Source organism: Heterocephalus glaber, unplaced genomic scaffold (assembly GCF_053883595.1).
Source record: "Heterocephalus glaber isolate CG9 unplaced genomic scaffold, H.glaber_assembly_v1.0 deba00001761, whole genome shotgun sequence".
NCBI classification, from domain to species: Eukaryota; Metazoa; Chordata; class Mammalia; order Rodentia; family Bathyergidae; genus Heterocephalus; species Heterocephalus glaber.
In genome coordinates this window covers 3,498,378-3,511,663 of record NW_028258458.1, presented here as the reverse complement: position 1 = coordinate 3,511,663, position 13,286 = coordinate 3,498,378, and the positions used below count along the sequence as shown (strand labels likewise).

General features: G+C 64.1%; 1 protein-coding gene across 14 annotated transcripts in view; it reads left to right on the top strand.

The window, feature by feature from the left end:
• Positions 1-13,286, top strand: part of Eps15l1 (epidermal growth factor receptor pathway substrate 15 like 1) — a 47,959-nt gene that overhangs the window by 20,585 nt on the left and 14,088 nt on the right. For 12 of the 14 annotated variants that reach the window (XM_087201865.1, XM_087201863.1, XM_087201862.1 and 9 more), the window contains 11 exons: positions 1,144-1,300; positions 1,428-1,513; positions 3,089-3,161; positions 3,720-3,881; positions 4,429-4,626; positions 4,956-5,111; positions 8,689-8,812; positions 9,284-9,334; positions 9,944-10,080; positions 11,032-11,089; positions 12,002-12,084. In XM_087201865.1, coding sequence (XP_087057991.1) covers positions 1,144-1,300; positions 1,428-1,513; positions 3,089-3,161; positions 3,720-3,881; positions 4,429-4,626; positions 4,956-5,111; positions 8,689-8,812; positions 9,284-9,334; positions 9,944-10,080; positions 11,032-11,089; positions 12,002-12,084 — 1,285 coding nt within the window. Of the gene's footprint in view, positions 1-1,143; positions 1,301-1,427; positions 1,514-3,088; positions 3,162-3,719; positions 3,882-4,428; positions 4,627-4,955; positions 6,110-8,688; positions 8,813-9,283; positions 9,335-9,943; positions 10,081-11,031; positions 11,090-12,001; positions 12,085-12,398; positions 13,157-13,286 lie in introns of those variants that run through there. The other 2 variants (XM_087201866.1, XM_087201867.1) reach the window with 2 other exon arrangements.

Here is a 13,286-nt window from a genome sequence, read left to right as displayed (position 1 = left end):
AAGTGCCCGTCTGGCCCTCAGGGCCGCTGCCTGGCTCCATGGCCAGCACACTGGAGGCTGAGGCAGCGTTGCACATTCCAGCTCAGCCCAGGCGACTGATGCCTTCCTTTTTCTCTTTTCATATTGGGTGTTTTGTGGGGTTTTTTGGTACCAGGGATCAAACTCGGGACCTTGTACTTGTGAGGTAGGCGTTTATTGGTTTTTTGAGACAGGATCTCACTGTGTAGCTCAGGCTGGCCTTGAACTCACAACAGTGCTGGGATTACAGGCCTCTGCCACCATGCCCGGCCTCAGACCTTGTCCCAAAATAAAAATATTAAAGCTGAGGATGTAGCTCAGTGGGAAGGCCCTGGGTTCAACCTTCTAGTTCCAAAAAGAAAAAGAAGAGAACCTAGGAGCAGAGCAGTGAAATGGGCCCATTACCCAGGGCCGTCAGCCTTAGACTGACCCTGGGGAGGCCGGCAGCGCCCAAGCTCCCTCTGCCCCCACCCTGGCCTGAGCAGAGCAGCGGCGGGGAGGGAGGGAGGGGCCCAGGGGCCTGGAAGTGCGAGCTTGTGGGTGCCCGGAGGGGAGCCATCTCGCAGCTCCTTGTGAAGGGCAGTCAGGTGTCCGCAGGCAGCAGCAGGACAGGCGCCGAGGGGACCCCGTGCCGAGCGCCTCCGTGCCTGCCGCCTGGGTGCTGGGTGGGCGCCCTTGCCCCCGCCCGCTGCCACGTAGGTGCCGCGGCTTCCTGGCTTCACCTGGGGAAGCTGCGGAGCTGGGCGCTGTGGCTTCCCTGCTGATCGCTGATCCCAGCCCGGGGTGGGGTGGGGTGGGGGGTGAGGGTCACGATTTGGCGCCAACCCGGGCACCTTCAAAGAATAAGCAGGGCTGGAAAGCCCTGTGGCAGGGAGGCAGCTGCGGGGCATGTGCTGTGCGGAGGACCCGGGCCATGCTTCACGGCGGGTTGGCGGGCGGGCGGGCAGGGCGCGCTCCCCCTCTGGAAGGGGCCCCGGACTTCACCACCCGCAGGGCTCCTCGTCACACAGCGGCCCCCGCGAGGAGTGGACACCTGCAGGAGGGCTGCAGACCCGCGGCCGCCCACCAGGGGTTGGGAGCTGGGGTCCTTGCAGCTCGGGGTTAACCGTCCCCACGCGCTCCCAGGGCCCTGGCAGACACGAGGCAGATGGGGAAGCTGAGCAAGGACCAGTTTGCGCTTGCTATGCACCTCATTCAGCAGAAGGTCAGTAAGGGCGTCGACCCCCCGCAAGCGCTCTCGCCAGACATGGTCCCGCCCTCGGAGCGAGGGACCCCAGTCCTGGTGAGTAGCTGACTCCACACTCGCCACTGCCCACACCGCCACCAGGGGGCGCTGGCGGCCCGCGCTGCGCCTGGGTCCCTGCCTGGGTCCCCGCCTGGCTGCTTGATGTGGCACCTGTTTCCCCCAGGACAGTGCGAGCTCCCTGGGGTCTGGCGAGTTCACTGGGGTGAAGGAGCTTGATGACATCAGCCAGGAGATCGCCCAGCTGCAGAGGTGCGTAGACCCCCAACCCCGGGGATGTGGGAGTGGGCCTGTCACGTTCCCGAGCCCCGCTCGTCCCACTCGGCTCCCATAACCCCAGCTCACCTACTCGGGGAGGGACGGACCGGACCGGACCTCACAGCGCCTGCCCCGCCCTCCCCCGCCCTCAGCGGACCTGGCACTGCAGCCCCCAGTCCAGCTCAGCTCTGCCCGTCAGCAACACGTCCTTCCTCCCTGGGTCCCCTTCCCCAGCCACCCTGGCAGGGCAGTCCTCGGGTGCTCTCTGGCCCTCGTTGACCACTGTCTGTCATCTCACGTCCCTGGTCTCCCACACCGCCCAGAGCGGGTCCTCAGACCAGGCTGCTCGGGCAGCAAGGGCCTGGGGTTCACAGGGGCCTCGGCGCTTGGCCGTGACATCGCCCTGGATGGGGTAGGTGGGAGCACAGGTGTGAGCTCATCGCCTTGCCAGGCCCGAGGCCCAGGCAGGCTTTTGGCGGAGCTGGGGCCAGGACCCTGCTTTGAGCCCCTCGCGGCCTGGTCAAGCTCCCCATCTTTGCTGGCCCAAGGCTCTTCCTTGCGTGGCCCGCATTCCAGGTTATCGACGGCTCAGCTGTGCCTGGCACTCCAGGCCCTGCCTGGTTACCAGATGGAGAAGGTGCTCTGGTTGCCGGGCTGCCTGGCCAGGCAGATGGTTGCTATTTGCTGCCCCAGGAAAAGGCTTAGCTCAGTGTCCTGGGGCCCTGCATGGCCTCTGAGGGCTCATGTGGGCAGGTGGCATCATGATGGCTGGCAGACCACATGGTGGACGGGAGGCCAGGACAGACTTGGCTCACCTTGGGTGCTGTCTCGGTTTTTTTCAGTACTGGGGATCCAACTCAAGACCTTGAACTTGGGAGGCAGGGGTGGTGCCACTGAGCTAAATCCTGGCCCTTCTTTGATGTTATCTTAGTTACTTTTGTTATTGCTGAGATAAAATATCAGACACCCGAAGTTAAAGGTGGAAGGTTTATTTGGCTTATAGTTCATAGAGGTTTCAGTCCATAATCATCTGGCTCCAAGGCAGGGCAGCAGAGCAGCAACAGTTCATGTTGGGGGAAGACACAAACCTACAAGAGACCTTAATGGTGGCTCCCTGCCCTTTTATCCCACCCAGACTACCTGGACTAGGGTGGGCCCAGACCACTCACTCCCATGTAGTGGTTTAGTCTTCACACACCCTTAGTCCCAGCCACCGCTGGAGAAGAAAGCCCCCTCATCTGCATGAGGCTTTGGGGGACATCCAGGCGCAAGCCATAGCAGCTGGTGACCGGGTCTCATGGAGCCGGCCGGCCCTGCGGGGCTGCGTCAGTCTTCCTAGGCCGCACCCGTGACTGGTCCTCTTGCCCCAGCCACCCGAGGCCCCCACTTTACCACACACAGGGACACAAGCAGGGCACGTGCAAACCATGCAGCCACCTATGGCGAGAGGTCACGGTGTCGTTCTGAGACCTCTGCCACCACGGATGGCCTTCGTGGGCAGAGAGGTTGGGCTCAGTCGCCTGCTGTGGCGGTGGCTGACTCTTGTTGTGAACTGCTTCCACCACTCAGAGAGAAGTACTCCCTGGAGCAGGACATCAGAGAGAAGGAGGAGGCTATCAGACAGAAGACCAGCGAGGTGCAGGTACACACGGCTCGCTCTTCCTGGCGGCCAGCCAGTGCACATGCAGTGGGGCCGAGTCTGTGCCAGGACTCAGGTTGCAGCCCAGAGCCTGCCATGTGCCAGCTGTACCCCAGCCCTTCACATTTCACCTTGAGTCGGGGTCTCTGTAAGTTGCCCAGGCTGGGCTAGGACTCAGTCCTGCCTCAGCCTCCTGGAGTGCTGGGATTATAGGCATGTGCCACCACGCCCACTTGGTGTGCATTTTGTTTTTTGTTTTGTTTTTGGTACCAGGGATTGAACTCAGGATCCTGCGCTTGCAAGGCAGGCCACAGAACCACTGAGCCAAACCCCTGGCCCAAATATAAGGAATTATGATTAAGAGAAAATATTCTTTTTTTTGGTACCGGGGATCAAACTTGGGACCTTGCACCTGAGAGGCAGGCGGTGGAACCACTGAGCTAAATCCCCTGCCCAAAGGAAGGAGATCTTGTTTATTTTTTGTTTTTTGGTGTGCATTTTTATACTGGGTTCTCTTGGACACCCCAGTTACTCTTCTGAAGCCCCTGCCCCCTCTCCCAGGAACTGCAGAACGACCTGGACCGGGAGACAAGCAGTCTGCAAGAGCTCGAGGCCCAGAAGCAGGATGCCCAGGACCGGCTGGACGAGATGGACCAGCAGAAGGCCAAGCTCCGGGACATGCTGAGTGATGTCCGGCAGAAGTGCCAGGACGAGACGCAGATGGTGAGTCACAGGCAGCCCAGCCCATTGCCCACCACCTTCTTGGGGCTGTCTGGAGGGGCCTGGCACCTCCGCGGCATCCCCGCTGCTCCTTATGGGGCAGCCCCACTGGCCCTTCGGGGGCTCCTGGGATGGTCGCAGGTGCAGGTGCAGGTGCGGGCCTGGATGCATCTGCTTGTCTTGGTTGCCGTGTTGCTTGAGGGCAGGTGGGCGGCTGCTGGCTGGGCTGTCCCAAGGCGGAAGCGCCCTCTTCCGCCCCGAGGGTGTCGGTGTGACCTGGCATGCTGGGATCTGTCTGTGTCCCCCGCGGCTTTGTATGGTGCTGGTGACGAGGCCCGGGGCCTCTCAGCTGCGTGCGTGGAGCTGCACCCTGGCCATCTGTTCTGAGACAGGTCCACCGAGTTGCAGGCCTGGCTGGGCCTTGCTGTCTTCCTCCCGAGGAGCCGGGGTGGCAGTGGGCAGCACACCAGGCTTGCTGTCCGACACCCCCCCCCCCGCCCCGAGGCCCGGTGGCCTGGTGTTGGAGTTGCTCCCTCCGGTCCCACTCCAGATCTCCTCGCTGAAGACCCAGATCCAGTCGCAGGAGTCCGACCTGAAGTCACAGGAGGATGACCTGAATCGTGCCAAATCGGAGCTGAGCCGGCTGCAGCAGGAGGAGACGCAGCTGGAGCAGAGCATCCAGGCGGGGCGCGCACAGCTGGAGACCATCCTCAAGTCCCTCCAGTCCACGGAGGATGAGATCAGCCAGGTGCCTGCACGCAGAGGACGTCGTCACACAGATGGTGCTCTGCGCCCTCTGGGCTCTGCAGGCAGGCGCTGTCGCAGGGAGGGACGCCCTCAGCTATGGCCCTCAGCCCGCCTGTGGGGGAGAAGCAAGGGAGGGCGGGGCGGGGCGGGGCGGCCACCCAGGAGGACAGGCTGCTGGCGCACTTGGAGCAGGAGCGAGTCCGGGCCCGGCTGTCTGCTCCCTCCAGGAGCCTTGGTGTGACCGTGGTCCCTCTTGGCAGCCAGCCAGGAAGTCAGGAGAGTGCCCTGCCCGGCTGAGGCCCTGTGCCTGAGGCCATGTCTGTCGCGCAGACGCGGAGCAAATTGTCCCAGCTGCACGAGAGCCGGTTGGACGCGCGGCGCAGCCTGGAGCAGTACGAGAAGGCGCTGGACGGCGCGGGCCTGGCCGACTTGGCGGCCCTCAGCGAAGGTGTCGCCCTGGCCGAGAGGGGTGGCTTCGGAGCCATGGTAAAGGTCGAGTGAGAGCGCGCCACCCTGTCCCCGCTGGCGCTCCCCGCATGAGAGCAGGGCCACGGGCCCTCGGACCCGACCCCCTCCAGTGTCCACGGTGCCGTCAGCCCCTGGGCAGGGCCCCGGGCACGGTGTGGGTGGGCGGGCTCTTCACGCACAGGCTGGGGTGTGCTTGCGCGCACCCCCAATCCCGCAGGGCACTCAGCAAAGGCAGATGAGCGTCAGTGGCCCGGGGCATGTTGACCCTGGGTTGTGACGACCCCTCCAACCTCGGCACTGTACTGAATGGGCGGCCACCAGCCCTTACGGACGCCCCATCCTCCGATTGTCACCTGGAGTGGGTGTGCGGTCGGCAGGGGCAGCCCGGCCGAGGCGCGTGTGTCATTGGCCGCTGGCAGCTCCTCTTCCCAGGGCGCCCGAGCCCCTGCTCGGCCCTGTCTGCTTCCGGGATTCCTTCTCTGGCCTGCGGGAGGGCACGGCCTCGCTCCGAGCACAGGGTTGCTTCTTCTTGTCTGGACGCTTGCTCTCCGCGTGCCAGGTGCATGGGGAAGCACAGGCCTCCCCAGGCTCCTTTGTGGGTGCTCTCGGCGCCCCATCTCTACTGTCCTCGGGCTGCTCTCTGCGTGTGTGGGCTTGGAGACGGGTGGCCTCCTTCCCAGCCTCTCCGTCCACCTCAGTCCTCTGAGCTCCCCAGCGCTTGCCCCCTGTCCTTGGTGTGTTTCCCTAGCGCTGCCCCGACTGTGCTGTGTCCCGCGTCCTTAGGTAGACGTTGGCTGTGAAGTGACAGTTTGCAGGTGGCAGTGATTCTCCGCCCACTCCCTCTTTTCTTCACCTTTCCCATTGTTCTTGTTCATCTTTGAACGACGAAGCTTACACCGTAGCCACTGAGCCTTGGGCCTAGACGCCGTCAGGCCCGTCAGTCACGCAGAAGCCCGCAGCTGTGTCGGGAGAAGAGCTGTGTTTATCTCCTTGAACAAATACAGTTTTGAAGCACCTTTTGGGCTTTGTTTCCATTTCTTAATAAACACGTTGGCCAGGGTGTCTTCACGGCAGCATCTGCGTGCTCTGCGCCTCTCTTCGGAGTGGGGCTGCGAGGCTCCCTGAGAAGGGCCAGGGCCAGCCAGTAGCCCCTGGCTCTGTGATGGCGCCTGGTCCAGCTGTAGGATTCTGAGCGCCCTCTCTGTCCCTCTGTGGTGCTGCAGCTGGACAGTGGTGTCCAGCTGCCCTGAGCCACCCCCGACAGCATGCTTCACTCGCCTCTGGGCTGTCTGGCCTCTTGCTCGGCACCCAGTGCACTGTCTGGTGCAGGCTGAGGCCTGTGGGGCTTGTCACAACGGTCGGGCCGCCTGTCTTGTTGGGGTTGGGCTTTGCACAGGGACCCGGCCCAGCTCTGTGCAGGGTCCTGTCCCCTCCCCAGCCCAGTGACGAGAATGCACCCCGAGGTGCAGCACCCGCTCACTGTCCAGCGGGAGGCTTGTCACGTTCTCAGGGCCTATCCTAGTCCGTCCACTGGCTGCCGCCACACGGCGGGCCGGGCCATCTTAACGTGTGCTCGTGCACACCGCCACTCCCAGATAGGCTCATCCGGGACACCCTTCTAGGGCCAGAACCACTCTGTCTGCACTTACTGTGCCAGCTGGCACGGTCACTTCCCCACGGTCGTGGCCCTGGGATGGCAGAGTCAGGGTGCCCATCTCACAGGGCAAGCGCGTTTTCAACTCAGTCCAAGGAATGGAGTGAAAACCGCGCTTCCAGGCCTGAACCCTGCTTGTGTCTTCTTTTCCTTTTCTGCGGAGCTGGGGGTGAAGCCATGGCCTCTCATGGGCTACAGCTCAAGGTCCCACCCTGCTCTGCCGCCGCATAGTTAGCCCTTGTCTTCCGTGTACCAGCCCCTCTGAAACACGTGGCTTCTCCCAGGCCCGCAGCATGTCTGTCCATCCTTGGGATGCGCCTGCGCCTCATCCCTGGCTCTGTTAGAGGCCATCCAGGGCCCTAGGGCCTCCCAGCACCATCCTCTGTGCCCGACACCACACTGCACCCCACTGGACGGACTACACTCCCCCATCTGCTTGGCTCTCTGGAGAGCGGCCTGGTTTCCCAGCCCAGGTAAGGAAACCACTCCAGGCAGCGGAGGAAGAGGCCTCTGGGCCTCCAGGAGCCTGCTGCACCCATCTCTCCTCCGTCCTGGGCACAAGCAGCCGTGGGAAGGGACTTCTTCCGGCCTCCAGGCCGCCCTGAGCCATGTGCGCACAGTCTCAGCGGCTGGCCTCCTATCACTGGCTCTGGGAGCTCGGATGCCGGGCCACTGTCCAGCCCGGCCAGCACTGATGGAGCTGGACAGGGCTGCCCCCGCCCCTGGGCCGCATCCCGCTGCGAAAATGTGCTCTTCAGAAATCAGTATTTTTTTCTTCTGGTTTGAATATGTTTGCCTGCTTCTAGAAATAAGCACTTTAAAAAAAAAAATGCAAAGTGCTGTACACGCTCTAGTAACTGCAACTGCATGAGTGTTCGTTTCCTCACCGAGTGGGAACAGCCAGCCTGCTTCTTGGCAGGGGAAGTGTGTTTTTATGTATACGTATAATTTTTCTTCTCTTAACACGGGGTTGAGCCTGGGGCCTTTGCACTGAGCTACATCCACAGCCCTTTTCTGATTTTGTAAATTCTGAGACAAGGTTTCACTAACTTATCCAGGCTGGGCTTGAACTTGTGACCCTCCTGCCTCAGCCTCCTGGAGTGCAGGGATCACAGGCTGCCCCTTCATGCTGGGCTCTAGGGACTGTCTTAAACGCCCACGTAGGTGCACGTTTGCTGAGGCCAGGACAGGGAGGAAGTTGCACCTCTAGGGTGAGGCCAGTGCCATGGTTGTTGGGGATGCCTTTGTGACAGTTTCATCATTGTCACTTTCTGCCTCTGACTTGCGTTTACCTGCCTGGGTACCTCTCTCTTCTTTCCCTTTCTCTCCCTCCCTCCTTTCCCCCCCGCCCCGACGAGGTCTCATTGTGTGTCCAAGGCGGTCAACTCGTGAGCTCAAGCGATCCTCCTGCCTCAGCCTCATGAGAGCAGGGACTACAGGCAGGCACTACTGGGCCCAGCTCTAAAAGCCCCCAAGTTTTAAAACCTTAATGTTGGTAGGATAGGCCTAACACTTGAACACATGGCCTTCCCCACTTTGAGCACTAAGCTCTGGGGCACTAATCAGCCACCTTTGCATAGCCAGCGCCACCGCCCCCAGCCGAGCCTCCCCTGTCGCAGACCGGACCTCCACCCCCTCGGCATCCTGCACCCGGCGCTGTCTGCAGACATCCCCAGGCCCTCTTGAGTTCGAGTCCCTGCAGGCTCCCTCGGTGGGGCTCCAGTCTGAAGCGAACCAAACCGTGGTGGAGCTGCAGAAAACAGGCACAGACTGCAGCCCGCCCACCTGCCCGCCGTCCCCGTCCTGTCCCCCCGTCCTGTCCCCGTGCAGTCACAGCTCGGGGTCGCGCTGCTTCAGGTGGAGGTGCTCGTTAGGCTAGAAGTCTGTGCTTTGCTTCCATTCAGAAATAACAGTCTGTCCTGTTTCTCCACGATGCTCTAGGACGACCCTTTCAAAAATAAAGCCTTGTTATTTAGCAACAACACCCAGGACCTGCACCCGGACCCCTTCCAGGCTGAGGACCCTTTCAAGTCCGACCCCTTCAAAGGCGCTGACCCCTTCAAAGGTAGCGGCCTGGAGCCCGAGTCCCTGGGTCTCCACGAGGTGGGGTGCACGGAAGGGCTTCCTCCCGAGCGTCCCCGCTGAGCGTCCCAAGCCCATCAGTGACAGCGAAGGGAGGCTGTGGGAGCACGCTGCTGGCTCCTTGCAGTGCCAGGGCCACACAGGCTCCAGGGGAGCAGCTGGGCTGGGAGGAGGCCACCAGGGGTGTCGGGCGTCAGCCCGGGCGGGGAGGGCACTGGGATGCCAGGACAGACCCGCCAGGGCCTCGGGTCCTTCCCCACGAGGCTAAAGGACGCTTGGCGGGGAGAGAGGGTGGCTGCTCCCACGCGGCCCCACCACGCCTTCCCTGTCACCCCCAGCGTCCTAGCCGGGCTCCCCGAGTGGCACGGGCCACTTGGTGCGGGCGGGGACAAGGACGAGCAGAGGGAGGCGCCCGGCCGCGCCCGCGCCAAGCAGCCTGTCCTCTGCCGCGCAGGTGACCCGTTCCAGAGCGACCCCTTCGCAGAGCAGCCGGCAGCAGCCCCAGGTAGCGCGCCTGTCCCTTCCTGTGCTGCCTGGGCCGCGGGGCAGGGAGCGCAGCAGCTCCAGGCCCCCTTCCCTCGGTGGTGGCCGTGCCCTGGGCTTGCTGCCTGTCTCCAGCAGCGTGGCCTCCTCTGCTCTCACTGGGGCTCGCGCCGCCCTGCTGGGGACTGCTGTGCCCTGCAGGGCACCCCCCTGCTTACCAGGGTTCTCTCAGCCTGAGGAGGCGCCTGGGCTCCCAGCAGGATGCCAGGCTTCAGGGCGGCGCCCCGGTCCCCGCCCAGCCCCCCTCTGCCCTCTGCGCAGACCCGCTTCCTGCCATGCCCAGGCGTCTGTCAGCGTCCTCCGGGGGGCAGGTGCTACTTCACAGGGGCTGCGCAGCAAGAGGTGGGGTCCCAGCCCCGGCCCCCTGGACACGGGGAGGGTTTGACAGATGGGAGGCCAGACTTCCACGTCGCGCTCAAGGCCCCTGTGCCCCTCAGCACCCGTGATGTGGTCCTGCCTCCCTTGTCCTCACGCGAACAGTGAACAGTGTCCCCTCTGGTGCGCTTTCTGCCTTGGCCTCGGGACTCGCCGCTCACGGGCGCTTTCCTTCAGTGTCCCGAATGCCTTCCAGATCCCTTCGGAGGGGACCCTTTCAAAGAAAGCGACCCATTCCGTGGCTCTGCCCCTGACGACTTCTTCAAAAAGCAGACAAAGAGTGACCCGTTTACCTCCGACCCCTTCACCAAGACCTCATCCCTCCCTTCAAAGGTGAGTGGCAGGGGAGACTGGTTGTGATGGCAGCCCTCCCCACTGCAGCCTCCATGTGCAGCGAGTCCCAGCTCCATCTTTCCATCTTGGTCCTCTATGGGGTGATGGGGTGAGGGGCTGTGGTGACAGTGACACTGGCCCAGGCTCTCCAGACCTGGTGTCCGGGACCCATGCTCGCCCTTGTACTGTCAGGCAGCCACTTGGCCGGCTGGCGCAGAGGTTCATGCTGGGAGCTGGCATCACACTGACCCAGGAGGGCTCGACCAAGTCCCCTCCGTCCCTCTGTGTCCCTCAGCTCTGCTCTGTCCACTGTCCCCACTGCCCTTTCATCTCCGAGAAGGCAAACGGACGGCACACAGTTGGGCACAGTGGCACACATTTGCAGCCCCAGCTCCTCAGGAGGCTGAGGCAGGAGGGTCGCTTGAGCCCAGGAGTTGTAGACCAGCCTGGCCCACACAGCGAGACCCTGACTCAGAGCACACCTGCACGGCCACACAGACGGGGTCCTCAGCCACTTGGAATCTCCCTGGAATGTGGCACTGGAGGCCACGCCCAGGGCCAGGCTGCCTCAGAGGTGTCCTCCACTTTATGGAGTCTCCCTGCCCCGGCTCCACGGCAGGTGCAGGGCGGCTGTGGGCTGTGGTGTTTCTCACTCCTGGCCTCCTGCCTGGCCTGACGCCAGGAGCCTGGCCCTGCAGGGCTGCTCAGGTCTGGGCCGGCCTGGGATGACTCCCATGCGCCCTAGCCTTGCAGGCTCCAGTCCCAGGGCCCAGTGCAGTCCTCCCCCAGGGACAGCCTCGGCCGCCGCCTCTGTCCCCTGTCCCCTGTCCCCTGTCCCCTTCCCAGGCGCCCCGGCCATGGTGGCGGCTCTGCTGTCTGGGTCCAGGTCCTCAGGTGGCCGTGCCTGCCCCAGCCTGGCCTGACCACTCCCTCCTCCTCTCCCCTCCCTAGCTCGACCCCTTCGAGTCCAGCGACCCCTTCTCCTCCAGCGTCTCCTCGAGAGGATCAGGTGAGGCCTGCACCTGTTCCCACCTCCCCGCTTCGTTCCTTCGTGAGCACCAGCGCACCCCCGGGAGCCCTCACCAAAGCTGTGGCCAGAGCCAGTTCCCCTTAGGCAGTGGCAGGGCCCAGGGATAGTACCACAGCTGTTGGCAGCTGTCACTGTTGGCTGTCCTGGGGGTGGAACCCAGGGTCTTCACGCCAAGTGGCATCCCCAGCCCTGTTTACTTTTTATTTTGAGATAGGGTCTCACTAAGTTGCTAAGTTACCCAGGCTAGGCTCAAACTTGCATCCTCCTGCCTCAGCCTCCTGTGCTGGGGTGGCAGGCGTGGGCCTGCACCCGCCGTTGTTAGTCGCTGCTCGCCCATTCCTTCCTTCTTGCAGACCTTTGCTTTGGGTCTTTGGGTTTTTCCCTAGAGTCTGCAGTGACCTCAGGCCCTGGTTTGTGCTGCAGGTTCCCAGTCAGGGGGCACCTCGGCTCCCGGCATGAGCCCGCACACACACTCCTGGGCATACCCCTGCTTGGGGCTGCACTGGGCACAGCGCCCTGTGTGCCTCGGTCGGGAGCACTCCGTGTCAGGCAGGCAGGGGCCGCTGCGGGCAAATCGAGGAGAAAGTACAGCGTGAGCTCTCCCTGAGGCCTGAGCCCTGCTACTCGGGAGGCCGAGGCAGGAGTGAGGGCGGCCTGGGCAACCCAGCCAGCCCCTGTCTGCTGTGTGGGGGCCCCCAGCTGGCTCCTCCCCCTGTGCTGGCTCCCGGCCGAGGCATGACGAGGTGGGCGGGCTGTGCCGTGGGCCAAGGGCCTTCCCAGAGCGGCCTTCCCACAGCACAGGCAGCCAGCAAGGAGCCCCAGGCGCAGCGGCAGGGAGGCTGGGACAGCACGCTCGTGCCACTGCGCTGAGCCTACTGCTGTGCCCTGCAGACCCCTTCGGAACCCTGGACCCCTTCGGGAGCTGGGCCTTCAGCAGTGCCGAGGGCTTCGCTGACTTCAGCCAGATGTCCAAGGTACGGCTCTGGAGCCCGCTTGGCCTGTGCTGTGGGCCGGTGGCGACGGCCTGTGCCCGCCTGTGGGAGTGGAGTCGGTGGAAGGGAGCCGTGGTGTGCTTGGTCCTGGGTGGTGGTGACAGCGCAGCACCCCCGGCCCCAGCCAGGAGGTGGGCCCAGGCCTAGGCCCCGCCCCTGCCATCCCCCTCCCCCCGGCACACACGGGGAGGCAGGGTTCCAACCCCTCCCGGGCCACGTGGCCAAGAGGCTCGGCAGGAGCTGGCCGGCCCGCTGGGCCCATGCTGTGGGGGGACGTGTGTCCCCCACGTCCGCAGGGAGCGCAGGCGCGCAGGCCCCGCCCATGAGGCTCGTTCGCGCTCGGGACCTGCACGCCGACCCGATCCTCCAGCCCTGCCGCCAGCTGCATCTCACTGCGGGCGTGGGCACGGTCACCGGCTGGGCCGGAGACGTCGGCCGGTTCTGCTCTCCAGGGAGGTAGCCGGACCCTCAGGTGTAGGCCTGGGGATGGGGTGACTGGTGGCTGTGGCTTGGTCCCCCCTTCCCACCCTGCCCCGGGGCCTCGGCTGTGGTTGGCACCCGGCTTTCGGAGAAGCGAGTGAGCTCTCGTTCTCCCACGGCCCACCCGCAGTGCGGCTGAGTAGCCTGCCCGGCTGTGCCCGGCTCTGATGTCCTCAGCCACAGCATGGCACCAGCTGAGGAAGGGTCCCCTTGCTGCTCCACCCTGGGAGCCGGTGGGGCCAAGCTGGGACAGGGACAAGAGCCTCCTGGGGGTGCCACAGGAGGACTGGACTCTGGAGGTCCAAGCGGGCTGAGGCGGCCCGGTGGGGGCGGAGACCCGCCCTGCCCGCCTCCTGCAGAAGCCTCCCCTGCCCCAGGCCTCCTGCCTGCTGGCTGCTCTCTGCCTGTTGTCCCCACGGGGCTCGCTGGTAACAGAGCTGCCCGCCTGCTTGTTGCCCCGGGCTCAGCCGGCGCAGAGCTGGGGCGGCTGGCGTCCCTCGGCCCTGGCCAGGACACTGCTGCCGCGCTGACTTTCAAGAACAACACGGGGTATAAATAAACGGAGGAAATGAAAGTGCGCCCCACGGGTGTTTGCCTTCTGCGCTTTCTTCTGCTAGGGCGGCCCGGAGCCCCCACCCGAGAGGGCACGGGGCGGGGCTCATCCCAGGCTGGGGTAGGGCTGGCGGCCTGCACGCGCCCCTCCC